The 17,618-nt window shown below is 47.4% G+C and overlaps 2 protein-coding genes across 2 annotated transcripts in view; both read right to left on the bottom strand.

Annotated features, from left to right (window-relative positions):
• Positions 1-256: 256 nt before the first annotated feature.
• LOC107124812 (zinc finger protein OZF-like) lies at positions 257-11,827 on the bottom strand. The gene is made up of 5 exons (XM_015428322.1): positions 11,734-11,827; positions 8,388-8,513; positions 7,580-7,903; positions 6,034-6,958; positions 257-446 (listed from the first exon to the last, which is right to left on the bottom strand). Exons 1-5 carry the CDS (start codon positions 11,825-11,827, stop codon positions 257-259), a joined length of 1,659 nt encoding a protein of 552 aa, XP_015283808.1.
• A 2-nt stretch (positions 11,828-11,829) lies between these two features.
• LOC107124811 (zinc finger protein 418-like) overlaps positions 11,830-17,618 on the bottom strand; it is a 50,098-nt gene continuing 44,309 nt past the window's right edge. Inside the window, exons 8-10 of the mRNA XM_015428321.1 lie at positions 16,422-16,593; positions 14,718-14,828; positions 11,830-11,848 (exon numbers count right to left, since the gene is read on the bottom strand). Coding sequence (XP_015283807.1) covers positions 11,830-11,848; positions 14,718-14,828; positions 16,422-16,593 — 302 coding nt within the window. The remainder of the gene's footprint in view (positions 11,849-14,717; positions 14,829-16,421; positions 16,594-17,618) is intronic.

Here is a 17,618-nt window from a genome sequence, read left to right as displayed (position 1 = left end):
AACTTTGGCACCCACTACTCAATTATATATAAGGAGAGATTACATTATTTATTTATTTATTATTATTCGATTTATATACCGCCCTAACCCCCCCATGGGGTCTCTGGGCGGTTTACAATTAATTGTGCTAATCACCAATTTACAATCCTGTCTATGGCCACAATTCATACAGGGGTTGGGTCATCCTACCAGCACCCCAGGTGGTGACGGTTTTTTCCTCCTCCGGCCTCTGGCTTCCTTGGCTGCAGATGTCAGTTCAGCGGGACGTCTCTCCTCTCCTCTGATGCCTCCGGCGGGCGGCTGCTTCTTCCGGCGCACGAGTCTGCTCTCCCCCGGCTCCGGCTATGTCCGATTGGCTCCGCCGCGCCGGGACATTAGAGACAGCCACGCCGTATTCTGACCACGTCCACTGGGAGCACTGCTCTTTGCCATTCCCAGAGGATTCTCTTCACAGGCAAGAAGGGTTCCCTACATGGTCTTTCAGAAATGATAGGGATTCTGGGGCTTGTAATTTCTCTACTGTTCCACCAAAAACTTTGTTCGTAGTTGAGGGCACATCCCTGTCCAATGCACACTGCTGGACCAAAACACTTCTTCACCCAAAGAGTGATTAACACATGGGATTCACTGCCACAGGAGGTGGGTGGCGGCTACAAGCATGGACGGCTTCAAGAGGGAATTAGATAAACATGGAGCAGAGGTCCATCAGTGGCTATTAGCCACAAGGTATGGGTAGGAACTCTCAGTTAGGGGCAAGTGATGCTCTGTATTCTTGTTACTTTGGGGGGGGCAACAGTGGGAGGGCTTCTAGTTTCCTGGCCCCACTGCTGGACCTCCTGATGGCACCTGGTATTTTTGGCCACTGTGTGACAGAGTGTTGGACTGGATGGGCCATTGGCCTGATCCAACATTGGCTTGGCTTATGTTCTTAACACTTTCTGAAGGCAAAGCTGGTTTTAGCGCTGGGACCAGGGATAGTTGTCTCTTTTCTCCATGGCTGGGACGGAGAACAAGGTGCAAATAATAGATGGAAGTTTGGAAATACAGAAGGTATAGAATTAGCATGTTGGTATCCAGAAATACCAACTGCAGGCTGTGGAAGGTTAGTAGTTCAAGACCCGAGTTGCCGCATGATGGAGTGAGCTCCCGTCTCTAGTTCCAGCTCCTGCCAACCTAGCAGTTCGAAAGCAAGAAATTGCAAGTAGATAAATAGGTACCACTTTGGTGGGAAGGTAACAGCCTTGGTGTTTAGTCATGCCGGCCACATGACCACGGAAACGTCTTTGGACAGCGCTGGCTCTTCGACTTTGAAACGGAGATGAGCACCGCAAACCTAGAGTCGGACTCAACTGGCTTTCGAGCAAGGGAACCTTTACCTTTTTTTATCCAGAAATAGGGCTGTTTTTCTGTGAAACTATATTGTAAGTAACATGGATGGAAAATAATTACGAAGCCTTTACGTGCCAGTCCCACAGGGGTAAATGAAACCTTGAAAAAACACCTCTTGACAAATGGCACCTTGAAATCATGTTTTAAAACCAGTGTGAGAGTTAAATGAAATGTTCAGGGAAATATATATAAGAATTCTTGTATGGAAGTCATACAGGTCAATGAGGCTTTTTTCAACTTTTGTCAGGAGAGAAAAATCACTATTTATTTATTTATTCCTTAGGGAAACATTGCATCTAGCAGCTAAAGAAGGCTATTTCTTTACATGTGTTAGGAAACACTTGGCAAAATGGATGCCTGGGATCAAACAGAGGTCACAAACTCCTGATGCTCCCATCAAAGACCTGTTAAATCTTCTGCCTGTCAGAAATACAAGACAAGAGCTCTGGATGGAGGGAGGTCCAAAGCTAGTGAGGGGTGTGTGTTGTGGGATAGCAGAGACACGTGGCAATCACGTGGTGTAACAAGCAGGAGGTTTTTTTTCTGGAAGAACATGACAGAACGGAGTTCCAGGACATCTTTGACAAAATTCTTTTAAAAATGTTTAAAAGTTAATGAATTTTCATATACAGTTTGAAAACTTCATTTCCCGCTTGAAAGTTCCAGCACTGCAGAGCTCTATGTTCTGAGGTAAAAAAACAACACAGTTACAGGGGACTGTAGAAAGCTAAGGACAGTTGAGGAAATCAGGAGTGGCCAACAAGCACCCGTGAGGTGAAGTAAAGCTGCTGGCCCAGCCTCTCCCAACCCCCCCCCCCCCCCCCGTCTCCTACACCTAACAGGCGGTTGTCTGTCAGGTGGAGCAGCGGTTGCAGGGTGCAGTCCTGCTGGCCCAGCTTAGCCACACTCCCACCCACAATGGAAATATACCCCAAATTTGTAGAAAACTGGTTTCCTTTATTAGCTTATTTAACTTCTTACCATGTGGGTTCTAGAAAATTGGTTCATGTGAACTTGCTTAATATCTGATTACTCGGATGGTGTTTTGAATACGTAGTTATGTCCCGCTTTTTAAATGTAACATAAATGAGAGGCAATTTTTTTTTGGGGGGGGGGAATGGTATCCCCCCCCAATTCAATGCCCAGGCCAAACCCCTGTACCAAGAAACCCAACGTAAGGGGACTACATTCCTTCCATGATGTCAAACCCCCACCCCACAAAGAGATTTCTGAGAAACATGACCCCTAAGGGGGTAAAAAAAAGGGACAAAATGTGTTCCCCAAATAGTTTTCCATGTGCCTGGCAGCCTGCTGCCCCCCCTCCCCAGATTGGTCAACTGTGTAGCTCAGTTCTGAGGTAAAACCTCAGGAGTTGACTTAACAGACAACTGCTTCCTAAATGTTGCCTGCTCCAGAGTGAGCTCACCAAGCAGCCTGGTGATTCTAGCACCTGAGGGCAGAATGAGCTCCCAGAGGAGACCAGGGCCCTGCGGGACCTTTCACAGTTCCACAGGGCCTGCAAGACGGAGCTCTTCTGCCAGGCATTTAATTAGGGGCCGCCGCTGTCATTGAGCCTTGGCTCGTGGTTTTAACATCAAGCCCTGGCCCATAGCCTTAACATCGAGCCGATGCCATAAGAAATTTTTAGCAGAACATCTGAAATATCTGGGATGCGGTAATTCATCTTGAATATGAGCCATCTAAGTTAAGCTTTTAACTGTTGCCAGCACCTTGTGTTTGTATTTTATCTGTTGTGTTTTAAATGATTGTATGATTTTAACTGTAAATGTTTGTATGGAAGCTGCCCTGAGCCTGCTTTGTGGGGGGGGGGGGTTATAGGTTTGATTTGTAGCGAAGCACGGGTATCAGGCTAGTAAGAACATAAGAGAAGCCAATGTTGGATCAGGCCAATGGCCCATCCAGTCCAACACTGTCACACAGTGGCCAAAAATACCAGGTGCCATCAGGAGGTCCAGCAGTGGGGCCACTGCCTAGCTTTGTTGGTTACCCATCAGTTACCAGGGGAGGATGGTTAGGTGTAGTGAGAGCCAGTTTGGTGTAGTGGTTAAGCGCGCGGACTCTAATCTGGGAAAACCGGGTTTGATTCCCGACTCCTCCACTTGGACATGCTGGTTGACCTTGGGCAAGCCATAGTTCTGGCACAGCTGGTCTTGAGAAAGAGCAGTTCTGTCAGAGCTCTCTCAGCCCCACCTACCTCACAGGGTGTCTGTGGTGGGGTGGGGGAAGGGAAAGGAGTTTGTAAGCTGCTCTGAGACTCCTTTGGGTAGTGAAGGGCAGGGTATAAATCCAATCTCTTCTTAATTTTTTCTTCTATATATGGGAGGTTTCTACACCTCTCCTACATAACAGAAGAACTCAGAAACATTCTCACAATAACCCAAAAGCTGATATTGAGACACAACCAATCTAAAATGCACCATGGACCAAGGCTCCCTGAAGAGGTAAGTGGGGCCCCTCCTTGGAGATCTTCCAGAGGCCCTGCAAGGACTGCTTGTTTGCCAGGGTTTTTTGCAGACTTTTGAATGGCAGACATCTTTTAAGGGGGCAAGGGGGGGGAGATGTGAGGTTTGCTATGTTATTTTTTTGTTTTAGTTGACAATGTATTTAAATATTACTGTAAGCTGACTTGAACTGCAAGGAAAACGGGACATAAATGTTTTAATAAAATAAATCACATGTTCTAATAGCAAAGTTGGCGAAATCTGAGCATACCTAAATCCGGTGACTGGAGCTGTGTAGGGGAAGACAGAACTTTCTACAAACAGAACATTTTCCCAGAGTTGCAGAAAAATGTGAAATATATTTAGGAAAAAATGTTTTTTTTAAAAACACCATATGATAAAAGGAGCACCTGTAGCTTTAAGAAATGGATTGCCTCAGTGGCTGTTGCTAGGCAACCGCAGCATTCCCTACTGGGTTTCTGTGAATAAAAGGCAGGAGGAGAGGACGGGTCCTTTTCAAAGGAGTTTTGGCCTTTGAGGAAGGATTCATCAGGGTCAGGCATTTTCAGGGTTGCCAGTTACAGGTTGACAACTTCCTGGAGATTTAGGGGTTGAGCCTTGGAGAGGGCAAGGCTTGGCAAGATGAGGAGACTCAGCCAGATATTATTTATTTATTTATAGTTGGCCTCTCTCACTTGGACTCAAAGGCAGATTACACAGAGTGAGTCAATACAAACAACAAGATGGAGCATTTGACAAAGGTTGTCGAACCAATCAGATATCTAAAAACAGCACTAATGCAAAAACATGTCTTAATATGACACATTAAATGACTCAAAAATTACATAGTAGGATCCTAGTTTCAGTACGTTAAAGACAGCCACACAGACCACATTCCTAGTAGGATCTTAGTTCACACAGTAGCATAGACCATAGTCCCTAATCATTTATGCAAGTAATTTTCTGAGTCATTTAGGACAGTGCAACTCTGTCGCATGCATAGAAAAGCTCTCTAGAATCCTTGTTTTGCATGGTTTGCAGACAGCCTGGAGAGCGGGAGCCTTCCTCAGGCTCCCTCAGGCAGGGCATGCCTTAAGGTGGGGGCCACAACAGAGGATAGATTTCAGGCCTCTTCAATCATTTCTGTATCTCCTCACCAGTCCAAGCACATCCTGTTTCAGGTCTCTTCACAATTCTCAAAATCACAGTTCCAAATTAGTTCGCTCCAAATATATTCCAAGTGAAAATTGAAAGGTAAGCAGATCCAAAACCAGTAACAGATGGAAAATAATGAAGGAAATCCAAACTTTTAATATTCCAACCAAGTAAAATCCACATAAAATCCAATAAAATCTAACAGGTAGGTAGAAAAATCCAGCAAAAAATGTGGAAAATACAGCCAGGGTTTTCCAAATTTATAATCCAAAGGTAGGCATGAAAGTATCCCGTGTTTTCCAGCTTTATAGTCCAATCAAAGTGAGCAGATTTATAATCCAGCCAAGATGCGAAGCAAAATAGCTTTTAACTTCTAACTGCCACTTCTAGTTACCATCCAGCTAACATTCTGAAGTCTTCCTTTTCCCTCAACAACAACAAAAAACCAAATCCAGTTCAGATGTCCATTTTTGATTGCTTCTAACTTATTTACTCCCTTTAAGTACAGCTTTTCTCTGTCTCAGGGAGATATGCAAAAGTGAAAGTAAAATGCACGTAACAAGCAAAACAGGAGAGGGGTGAACAGCCTTTAGAAACTGTCCCTAATCTTTGTTCCCTCTTGAAAAAATTCCTTGTCTAAAAGTATTTATAGTCAGATAGTCAAGTAGGGAGGGTAAACGTTTAATTCTTTAACTCGCAGTTTATGAAGTTTGCAGGCAGATTCTCTTTGCTGTTTTTCTACGTTGTTTCGTGCAAGCAGCTGAGTGCCAAGATGGTGCTGTGCCCACTGGGATGTCGGGGCTTATCTCCGGGTCTCAACCCCCAGTCTAGCTGAGAGAAGTGACCCAAGAAATGCACCCCACTGTTTTCAGAGACCCCCTTCCAGGGGCCTCCTTGGGTCTAGAGTCCTCTAGACCTCCCCAAAAGTGGGTCAGTTCAGAACGTCCCAGGAGCTCCTTGAGACGTTACTCACCTTGCTGCTGCATCAACCAGAAGTCTCTTCCCACATTCTGAACATTCAAAAGGCTTATCCCCTCTGTGGGTTCTTAGTTGTTCTTGAAGTCTGCCACTGTGATTGAATCTCTTCCCACACTCTGAACATTCAAAAGGCTTATCCGCTCTGTGGGTTCTTACATGATTTTGAAGAGTGCTACTCTGACTGAATCTCTTTCCACACTCGGAGCATTCAAAAGGTTTCTCCCCTGTGTGGGTTCTAAGATGAGTTTGAAGAGTGCTACTCTGAGTGAATCTCTTCCCACACTCTGAGCATTTAAAAGGCTTATCCACTCTGTGGGTTCTTACATGATTTTGAAGAGTGCTACTCTGACTGAATCTCTTCCCACACTCTGAGCATTCAAAAGGCTTCTCCCCTGTGTGGGTTCTAAAATGTTTTTGAAGACTGCTACTGCCACTGAATCTCTTCTGACACTCTAAGCATTCAAAAGGTTTCTCCCCTGTGTGGGTTCTAAAATGTTTGTGAAGACCGCTACCATCACTGAATCTCTTCTGACACTCTGAGCATTCAAAAGGCTTCTCCCCTGTGTGGGTTCTAAGATGTTTTTTAAGACCGCCACCGTCACTGAATCTCTTCTGACACTCTGAACATTCAAAAGGTTTCTCCCCTGTGTGGGTTCTAAGATGTTTTTGAAGACTGCTACCGTCACTGTATCTCTTCTGACACTCTGAGCATTTAAAAGGTTTCTCCCCTGTGTGGGTTCTTAGATGAGTGTGAAGATGGCTACTCTGACTGAATCTCTTATGACACTCTGAGCATTCAAAAGGCTTTTCCCCGGTGTGGATTCTTAGATGTTTTTGAAGATTGCTACTGTGACTAAATTTCTTCCCACACTCTGAGCATTCAAAAGTCTTATCCCCTGTGTAGGTTCTAACATGATGAGTGCCCCTGCGACTGAATCTCTTCACAAAATCTGATAATTCAATCGGCTTCTCCCCTGTGTGAGTTCTAAGATGATTTTGAAGATGACTACTCTGACTGAATCTCTTCCCACACTCTGGGCATTCAAAAGGGTTCTCCCCTGTGTGGGTTCTTACATGGTTCTGAAGAGTGCTACTGTAACTGAACCTCTTCCCACACTCTGAGCATTCAAAACACTTCTCCCTAGTGTGAGTTCTTAGATGCCTTTGAAGATGACCACTGTGACTGAACCTCGTCCCATACTCAGAGGATTCAAAAACCTTCTCCCCTACATGGGTTCTTAGATGAAGAGCTCTATTGTAACTGAATCTCTTTACACGCTGTGAATATGCAAAAGGCTTCTCCCCTCTGTGAATTCTTTGATGCACAAGGAGCTGTGATCTGTATTTGAAGTAGTTTCCGCACCAAATGCATTTATGTGCATTCATTATACTGTGCTTTGGAAAATGTATGTTACCTTTGCATGCCACAGAGAACGTCATTCCAGTCTCTGAGTAAGTAAATAGATTCCCTCCTGTATGAATGCTTTGGTGTTGAACAAGGTCTGATTTCTCTGAGAATCTCTTGCCACAGTCTGAGCAGCTAAAAGGTTTATCTCCTCTACGTGTTCTTTGAAGTCTAAGGAGCTCTGCTTTACGAATCATGGTCTTTCCACACTCCAGCCATCGATGGGTCTTCTTTCCACTGTGCATTCGTAAATGCACATTATACTGGGGTTGATCTGAGAAGTTCATTCCACATGCCAAGCACTTGTATGTTTTCTTCACTGTGTGAATTACTTCTTGGGAATCCCCCCCTTGGAAAGGAATGGGTTTACCCATCTTCTGGACGATGTGGCTTCTTTTCTGTTTCTTAGGTCCAACTTTGTGTCTGAAGTTTCCTCTCAAATCTTCATTCTTGACTTCATCTGGTGATAGAGGATGCAGTTCCTCATCCTCCTCATTCCTCTGACCATCCCCAGCTGGAATAAAGAAAGAGATCCTGTTAGAACTCACACAAGGAAGTCTGATCTGCACCTGAAGTTCCATCCACAATCCAAATATTACAGTGGCTTCTTCCCGCTGTATGCTGAAGTGTACAATAACATACACTTTAAAAGTTCATTAAGCCTCCTGCAGATGCTTGGTTTGGACTCTACCCATTTATATGGCTCCCAGCTGTGTGACTTTTTAAATGTAAAGCAAGGGCTCTTTTCTGACTGAAGGTCTTTCTGCACTCCAAGCAATTATACGGTTTCTTTCCTAATGGAATTTGTGACTGCAAAATGATGTTCATTCTCTGACTGAAAGTCTTTGCAAAGGCCACACTTTCATTTCCCCTGGAGTGGATTTTCTGGTTAGGATGGAGACCTTTGTTCCTTCTCTTTTTGACTGACTTTTATTCTTGGACTGGAATTTCAGGGAAATCTGCTCCTCAGCAAGGAATGGGTTTATCCCTCCTCTTACCTGCCTGGCTTCCCTCCTGCCTCTGTGATCCATCTCCATCTCCAAAGTGTCCTTCAGCATCTTCATTCTTGACTTTTTCCAAAGACAACCCCTGGAATTCCCCAGCTGTCTCCTGTACATCTGCTGCTGAAACAAAGAAAGAGTTTCAATCATCACCCATGCAAGATGCCAAGGAACCAGTCAGACATTACTCGTGAATGGGTGGGCATTTTTTAAATAAGATCTTCTTTCTTCCCAAACTGAGAAATCAGTCACATCTTATGACTGCCAGGCCCTCCTGTTATATTCTGTCTATCCCTCCCCTCCCCAAACCCCTAAATGTGTTTTAAGGGGAAAAGTGGCAAAAAATTGCTTCCCCACTGTTAAGAACATAACAGAAGCCAATGTTGGATCAGGCCAATGACCCATCCAGTCCAACACTCTGTCACACAGTGGCCAAGAATACCAGGTGCCATCAGGAGGTCCACCAGTGGGGCCAGGACATTAGAAGCCCTCCAATTTCCCAGTTGATTTGCCATGCTTTTTGACTTTTGTGCTTGATGATTAAATATAAGAGGTTATCAAGATATCCAGACCTGCAACTGCACGGAGAGTTTCCTTCCAGTTATCAACAGAGCCAGGAGGAGCTGGTTTTCAGACTCCCCAAATTCATGTTGTCGGGGGGGGGGGGGGAGAAGCCAGGAGATCACCAAGTGAACCCCATAGTTTACAGGGGACCCCCATGGTTTTTGGGAAAGGTGCTGTTTGTTGGAACGGGCAGGTAATGACAGATGAGAAAACCAGCCTTGCACTATAGGGTCACCTTTCTCAAGGTCAGAACCATTTTCTTGCTGTTTCTGAGCCGTTCTCTGCACCTTAGCTGGGCCTCTCTATTGTCTAAAGCACAGCCATGTCTGAATCATCCAGGCAGTTCTGCCTTTCCTAGAAGCACAGAGTCAGCCTGTTTCTCTGGAAAGAAGTGTATTTTATTGTCAGCAAGAGATAGCCAGAAGATTGATTATTGGGCCTCAAGGTCATTAACTTATTACAGTAGAGTAAGGCCCTCTGGAAGCCCATTCCAGAGGAACGGGCTGTGTCAAAAAGTCCAGATAAGACCCCAGAAGACTCTGTCCTGTTTCATCCTCCCCAAACACCTGAAAGACGCAGTGACCACACAGCAAGCATGCAGTTATCCATGTGTGCAGCATGACCAGGGTGATGCAATATAAACGTGGGGAACTTAGTTTGGCAGATCCTTAGAGCAGTGTTGGGTTCGGGGGGGGGGGGAGATTTTGAGAATCTTCTGGAAAGATGGGAACATGGTCAAGATCAAAGACCAGAACCCTAACCAGTATAAGGGGGATGGACCCTTTACAGATCACAGTCAGAGCGGATGGCCTTAATCCCATCTTGGGGAAGGGCATCTTGTAAAGGCCGGCAACTGAGAAATTGGGATCTGGCCCCTTCCAGACTCTTTCTGAGGGCCTCTCAGCCCCTCCTCGGCCACAGGCCAGGACACCCTCTCTGGCTTGGGCGATGCCCACCACACTGGCCATGCTGAACCATCGCTTTTACTGCTACCCCCACCTCCTTGAGGCCCCTAGTGGGGGGGGGAGGAAGATTGGCAGGCAGTCCTCAGAACCACATGTTGCATTTCAATATTTTGATTCCTCCATCGTCCCAATGGCAGCAATTCGCACCTTTGGCACCTATGAAAGGTCCTTACCCAGAGAGGCCACGCTCCTGTAGTTCTCCAGCATGACGTCTCTGTAGAGGGCTCTTTGGCCCGGATCCAGAAAGGCCCACTCGGCTTCAGTGAAATACACGGCCACCTCCTCAAAGGAAAAGGGAGCCTGAAAGAAAAAGCAGATTCCCTCGTCAGAGATCAGTCTCGGTAGAGACTACACTCTCCACAGGGGCATTCTGGGAGGGTGCAGGATGAAGAGTTTGGCATGCGTCAAGAGCGTGGGGTTCAGAGCCTGTCTCTCCTCGGTCAGCAGGACCAAAAGCCTCCTTGAGAAAGAAGTGGGGACCTGACTACCCCCAATCTTCCCCCCCTACCTGGACCAGAGGTGGAGCAGCCGTTTCCACTCCTCTGAAAAGACGACAGGCTGACAACATCTCTTCACTGCCTGCAAGGGAGACAAAATTGGATGAATGTTAACCTCAAGTTCCTATTTTGTTGGCTTCTTTGAATTCTGCTTCATGCAGAATCCTGTTCCCAGGATTGTGACACCTTTTCTTCTTTACACTCCAGAAAATTTGTAATGATCTTTAGTAAGACGTGGGAGAGGTGGAAGAGAAGCACAAGGTACCGATGAGCCTCAAAGTCTTATAAATGCTGCCAACCTTTTGTGAGACGTGAAATTTGCCCTGTGCACCCCAAAGCTCCAAAGGTTGCAGCATCCCTGCTGCATGAGGACAAAAGCCCAGTCACTCCATTCTCCCACCTGCTGGGCACTCTGACCCATCATGGAATCTGGACTGGCAGGAGAAAAAGAGGGGACCAGAAATCATGTTGCACGACAAGTCGCCGTCGCATCTAGCCCAAAACCCAGATGTGATCTTAGTGCATCAGCCAAGTCTCTGGAGACTTCAGGGTACCACCAATGGGTTTCCAGGGCATCTGCTGATGCTCTGACTTCACATCCAGACATTAGGCCAGTCAAGACATCGACATGACATCATGCCCACCCCATGTTCCACCCTCAAACCTCATGGGGGGTACCAGGCCATGGCCTGGCATCCCTGGTCCAGTATCCTCTTTCTCCTGTGGCCTGCCAGATGCCCCTGGAAATCCTTTATGTAGGGGCATAGAACCCAAATTATTGCCCCTAGGAACGGGGTTTCACAGGTATGCTGCCCCAGAACATTGGGGGGGGGGGGTTTAAAGTGCTGTGAAGTCACAGCTGACTTGGGGTGAACCTACAAGTTATTCAAGGCGAGAAACCTTCAGAGGCGGTATGCCATTGCCTGACCCTGCTTAGTTTCTGAGATCCGAGGAGACTGGGCTAGCCTCAGGCATCCATATCTGGGGAATTTGGACATTCCACTGATTCACCATGGCTAATAGCTGCACCCTCATTTCTCTTCCTTTCCTTTTTTGAGCCACCATGAGACACTGTAATGGAAGGAAGGTGAGATCTGCACATTTTAATTAATGTAAATAAGAAAGAAACTGTCCTCCATGAATCTGTCTACTCCCCTTTAAAGTGGAGCACTCATCACGACATCCTATGGCACTCTGTGTCCCAGAACGCCATTCTATGTAGTCTGCAATAGTATTTCCCTTTTCTCCTGTCCTGAACCTTCTGCCAAAAAAATTGACTATGTGCCCTGATCCCATCTAGGCAGGAGGCACCCTTACCACTTGACAGGGCATCTCGGGCATCCTCCTGGGCCTGCGTCCTCTGACTTTCCTCTGACGGAGCTCCTTCTTCCTCAGAGAGCTTTGCTTCCATCTTCACGGATCGTCCCCACATCTGAAACAACAACAACAGAGGCAGGTAAGAGAAGGAATGGAAATATCTAGTGAAATATCTAGAGGTAGAAATATCTAAGAAAACAGAAGTTATACAAAGGAGATGAAAGGATGACAGATTCCTTTCCAAAAGAATTTTTTTAAGAATCATCAACGGTTTAAGAAAGGGAAGGGAAAACTGCATTAAGGGCAACTGGGAGAAACAAATCACCAGGAGTAGATGGGATATCAATAGAAATAGTCCAAGTCACAGAAAAGGAGTCCCTCAAAATCTTAACAAGAATTTGCTAACAAATATGGAAAGCAAAACAATGGCCCACAGACTGGAAACACTTACTTTACATTCCAATTCAAACAAAAGGAGATATCAAAGACTGCAGCAACTACTGAACCTTTGCATAATTTCTCATGGGAGTAAAGTGATGATCAAAATCTTAAAACGAAGACTGTTACCATACATTAAATGAGAAATGACAGATGTTGAAGCTGGATTCAGAAAAGGACGAGGTACTTGAGATCCTGTTGCAAATTTAGGTTCATTATTGGAGCATACAAGAGAATTTCAGAAGAAAATCACCTGGTGCTTCACAGATTACAGCAAAGCTTTGGACTGTGTGGATCATGAAAAGCTATGGCTGATTTTAAAAGAAGTGAGTCTGCCATAACAACTGTTTGCACTGATGCGCAACCTGTACTCTGGACAAGAGGCCAGTGTTAGGACAGAAGACAGAGAAACAGAATGATTTCCAAACTGGCAAAGGTGCCAAACGTATTTTATCTCCCTTTCTCTTCAGTCTATATTCAGAACATAGCATAAGGAGAGCTGGATTAGATATAAACAAGGGGCGGGGCCCGCGATACTCGTGGGGGGGGAGGCAGAGGAAGCAGCAGGAGGAGGTAAGTACCCCCCCATCCCGCTGGTTCCCCCGTCTCCTCCACCCCCCCCTTGCCTTTCCTCCCTCTTGCCTTCCCCCCCCGGCTCCTCGCCGTTCCCCCCGCCGGCCCCGAAGTGAGCGCCGAGCAGCGCGCCGCTCGGCCCTCGCTGCTCTTCCCCCCCGCTCCGAAGCGAGCACCGAGCGGCACGCCCCTCGGCCCTCGCTGCTGGCTCTTCCCCCCCTGCTCCGAAGCGAGTGCCAAGCGGCACACCGCTCGGCCCTTGCTGCTGTTTCCCCCCCGCCCCGAAGCGAGCGCCGCGCAGCTTGCCGCGCGGCCCTCGCTGCTTGCAGAGCGTTCCCTGCGCATGCGCAGGGGACGCTCTGTCAGTTTCGGGGGGATTTAAGTATCCCCCCGATAGTTTTTGTTAGGTTTAGGATTTTTGTGCACACCTGGGGACCGCCCCACATGTGCACAGAAATCTCCCTCCCCCCCAGGTGCCCCCGATGTGCGGGAATAAGTATCCGCACACCAGGGGGCAACTTGGCTATTAGATATATAGATGAAGGAATAGGGAAAATCGGCAGAAGGAACAGTATCAATTTGAGATATGCAGATGATTCCACATTACAGGCAGAAAATAGTGAAGACTTGAAATAACTATTAATGTAGGTTAAAGCAGGAAGTGCCACAGCAGAATTACAGCTGAACATCAAGAAGACAAAAGTAATGACTAGTGTGGAATTGCACAAATGTAGGGTTAATGATGAAGAACAAGAAATTGCTCAAGACTTTCTCTTCCATGACTCCATCGTCAACCAAAAGGGGGACAGCAAGCAAGAAACCAGGAGACTGAGGCTGGGAAGGGCAGCCAAGAAGGAGCTAGAAAAGATTCTCTGGTGTAAGGATGTGTCACTGGTGACCAAGATCGAGTTAATTCATGCCAGAGTATTCCCCATTACTATGTGTGGGGAAGAAGAGGAAGAGGAGGAAGAGGAAGAATAAGAATAAGAATTGGATTTATACCTCGTCCTTTACTCAGAGTCTGAGAGCAGCTTACAATCTCCTTCCCTTCCTCCCTCCACAACAGATACCCTGTGAGGTAAGTGGGGCTGAGAGAGCTCTGAGAGAACAGCTCTGAGAGAACTGACCCAAGGTCACCAGCTGTCTACACCAAACCGGATCCCAGTTGTGCTATTGGAGGAGCACATGCAAACAGATACTGTGGACCACAAAAAAGACAAATCAGTCGGTTCTAGATCAAATCAAACCTCAACACTCCCTAGAAGCTAAAATGACTAAAATAATGTTATCGTACTTTGGTGACATTATGAGAAGAGAAGAGTCACTGGAAAAGACAATAATATTAGGAAAAGTTGAAGGCAGGAGGAAAAGAAGACGACCAAGCACGAGATGGATTGACTCAATCAAGGAAGCCATGCCCCTCAGTCTGAAAGACCTGAGCAAGGCTCTTAATGATAGGATGTTTTGGAGGACATTGATTCATGATGTCAGCATATGTTAGAAACAAAGTGGTGGCAGCTGACACTCACACACACTGAAATATCTGACAGGAAGCCTTAGGATAAGGTCACTGCTTGAACTGAGTGCATGAAAACCCCTCACCTGCTCTGCCTGCCTCTTCTCCTCTGCCTGACTCAGGAGGAAACCTTCAGCCAGGGCCACCGCCTGCGAACTGGTCTCTGGCCCGCATCCTCTGACCCAGCACTGCATTTCCTGGGGCAGGACAGTCAGGAACTGCTCCAGGATCACCAGGTCCAGGATCTGCTTCTTGGTGTTCCTCTCCGGCTTCAGCCAACGGTTGCAAAGTCCATGGAGCCGGCTGCAAACCTCTCGGGGCCCATCGGCCTCATGGTAACAGAACTGCCGGAAGCTTTGGCTGCGTATATCTGTGCTCACAGTGCCCTGAGCCAAGGTCTGTGGCAGAGCTCTTTCCCAAAATTCAGCAGCACTCCCTGCTGGGATGGGACGGGGACCTTTCCTCGATCTCTTGCCGGTTCCAGGGCCTTCTGGGTCCTCCTCTTCCATCTCCTTCTCCATTCTCTTTAATCACCTCTGACTGTGGAAAGACACTCTTATTCACTTTTCTAGGAAAAGGGAGAGGGAAAGACATCCAAAAGTCAAAAAGAAACCAAAAGAGGACTGTGTTATGTCACTGACCCTGGTCCAGAGAGATCTAAGTGGATCAGGAGTGTCTGTATTGTAGTTTGCGGATCAGGATTAATGTCATTGGGTTATACTAAGTGTCAAGCTTTTTAGGATATGCTTGTTCGGTCCTTCAGGAAAGAAAAACATCTGTTTGGCTCCTACAAAATCTACCGTGGATGTTATGAGTTTGGCCTCCAGTTTCTGGGGACCATTCTGTTTAGTGGGTGCAACTCTAGGTAAACTGGATCCCAGGACAAAGCAACTGGTAAGGGCTTAACCACTGCAGGGAGCTCCTCCACAGGCCAGGAGGGCTGGGCAAGAGCTCCGCCCAAGCAGCCAGTGGAGGGGAAGGGGCAGGGGGGCCTCTCCAGGGCAGGGCACACAGGGGCTGCTGGGGGCAAGCAGAAGCAGAAGGAGGGGGCAGGGATGGGGCAGAGGTCCTCAACTGCTTCCTGGCTGCTGTGGTCAAATGGCTGAGAGTGAACAAGTTGAAACTGAACCCTGGAAAGACAGAAGTCGTACTGGTTGGGAAAGCAGAAGTCTTCAAGGACGTCCTGTTCCTCACTTTCGATGGGGTTCAGCTGACCCTTGCAGACTCAGTTTAGAGCCTATTGTTATACTGGACCCAGCCTTATTGCTGGAGAAGCAAGTTAATGCAGTTGCAAAAAAGGCTTTCTTCCAACTGAGCCTAGCTCAAAAAATGGCTCCTTCCCTTGATATAGTTGATCTGGCCAACAGCATCCATGCCACAGTGACATGGAGACTAGACTAGATCAATGCCCTGTACATTGCATAAAACCAACTTAGAAACCCCAGCTCATGCAGAACGCCCGGGCTCGGCCATTATCAGGAGCTAGATGGAGCAGGCGAATTCCTGCCCTTCTGCAGTCCCTCTGCTGGCTGGCCTGGACAGGGGCCTTCTCCCTTCTGGCCCCCCAGGAATGGCCTGCCTGAGGGGGTCAGGAAGGCCCCCACTCTCCTGCCTTTCCACAGACTAAGCAAAACTGAATTATCCATGAGGGCTTTTCTAAGCAGACAATAGGGTACCACTGAATAAGGTTTCTTGGATACATCATTAGGGCATGTGGTCTGAATGACTGTGTTTAGTTTGCTGTAAATAGAATCCTACTATACCACATTAGCATTTATGCTTTCCTTCAACAGTGTCAGATGTTCTCCAACCCAAATTCTATTGCATAGTTTATTGAATGTATTGATTGTATAGCATCCAGTGTTCCCTCTAAGCTGAGTTGGTGTGAGCTAGCTCACAGTCTTTTAGCCTCACACATTTTTGTCTTAGCTCAGGAAGGGATGGCTCCAGAGCTAACTAATTTATGCAGCAGCCAAATCGCTTGCTCACAACTTTAATGCCGGTAGCTCACAAAGCAGACTTTTTGCTCACAAGACTCCACAGCTTAGAGGGAACATTGAATTAGCATCCCACTAAAGGGTGGATTATAAGTAATGTATATAAATAAAATAAGGTCAATAACACACACACACACCCGAAACTGCAGATGGGGGGAAAGTACCGCCCAAAAGGCGACGTATTTCGGCAGCCTCTCGGCAGGAAGGATTCCCACCGCCGTGATCCCGCCTGGGACTTCTTCCCGGGCCTCCCTCCGACCTCCCTGGCTGAAGATTTATTTCGATCCCCAAAATTCAGATTCTCCCCTTCAGTCCCGGCCAGGGGCCGCACGGGGGCTAACAAAGGACAACATCCATCAGAAAAACCAGCTTTTTAAATTACTGAACACTTAGGCTTCCCAAACCCCCGCTGGGGACGGGGGAACTCCTGTTTTCAATACCCCCTCCCCCGCTTTCTAAAAATTGGGCCCCGGGGGAAAAAATGGCGGCTGGAAAGTGACGCTCCATATTAAGTCCTCCAAGTCTCTATGGTTCTTAAAACCACAGAGACAAGGAGGACTAGAGCGTCAGTTTCAGTTTCCCCCTGGTCCTCATGGCGTGGCTGGCCGGCAGTCTCTGAGTGACTGACTGAGCTCCTGTGCCGGGCCCATTGCAGCAGTTCCTGAGGTTCCCCCCTCCCACACTGTGAAGAGATGTAAGTATTGGGGACCCAGTTCCCGGGATGCTGCTGAGAAGGATTGGGTGAGCTGAAAGGGGCTTGGGGGTCTGGTGCAACTCACCCAAAGTGGAGAGGAAGGAGCATTTAACTCTCCCCCGCAACAGAAAAAGCCTCTTCGAGGCGAGCAAAAGCAAAGAAATGGAAAGGGAAGGACCTTCTTGCCCTTCGGGACGGGACTCAACCTGGGCAAGAGGCTGATTTGAGGCAGGGGGGGGGAAGAGATGAGACACCCACACCCACTCCGAGTCCTGCCAGTGCCCCTCCATTACTTCCAAACTCGGACCCATCCGGGCAGCCGTCATGTCCTTTGTGCTTTGAGAAACTGTGTGGGGTTTTTTGCTAGGGTTGCCAAGTGGGGGGTCTGCAATGCAAGACCCAAAATGGAGAGGAAGGAGCATTTAACTGGGGGGGGGAGAGACTCCCCCCTCCTCCCCTTTCACCCCCCTCCCTCGCATCAGAAAAAAGCTGCTTCAATAGCCTCCATTTCTTCCCATCCCTTCTCTCCCCAGGGACACACACAAGTTTGGTTCAATGCTCCCTCTAAGCTCTGGAGTCTTGTGAGCAAAAATTCTGCTTGGTGAGCGAGCAAAAGCAAAGAAATCCCCCAGAAAAGGTCTGGGGAAGAAAGAAAGACTCCCGGACG

This window comes from Gekko japonicus, unplaced genomic scaffold, assembly GCF_001447785.1.
Source record: "Gekko japonicus isolate JY-2015 unplaced genomic scaffold, Gekko_japonicus_V1.1 scaffold3468, whole genome shotgun sequence".
Taxonomy (NCBI): Eukaryota; Metazoa; Chordata; class Lepidosauria; order Squamata; family Gekkonidae; genus Gekko; species Gekko japonicus.
Note: the sequence above shows the minus strand (reverse complement) of the source record. Positions and strands in the feature narration are given on the sequence as shown.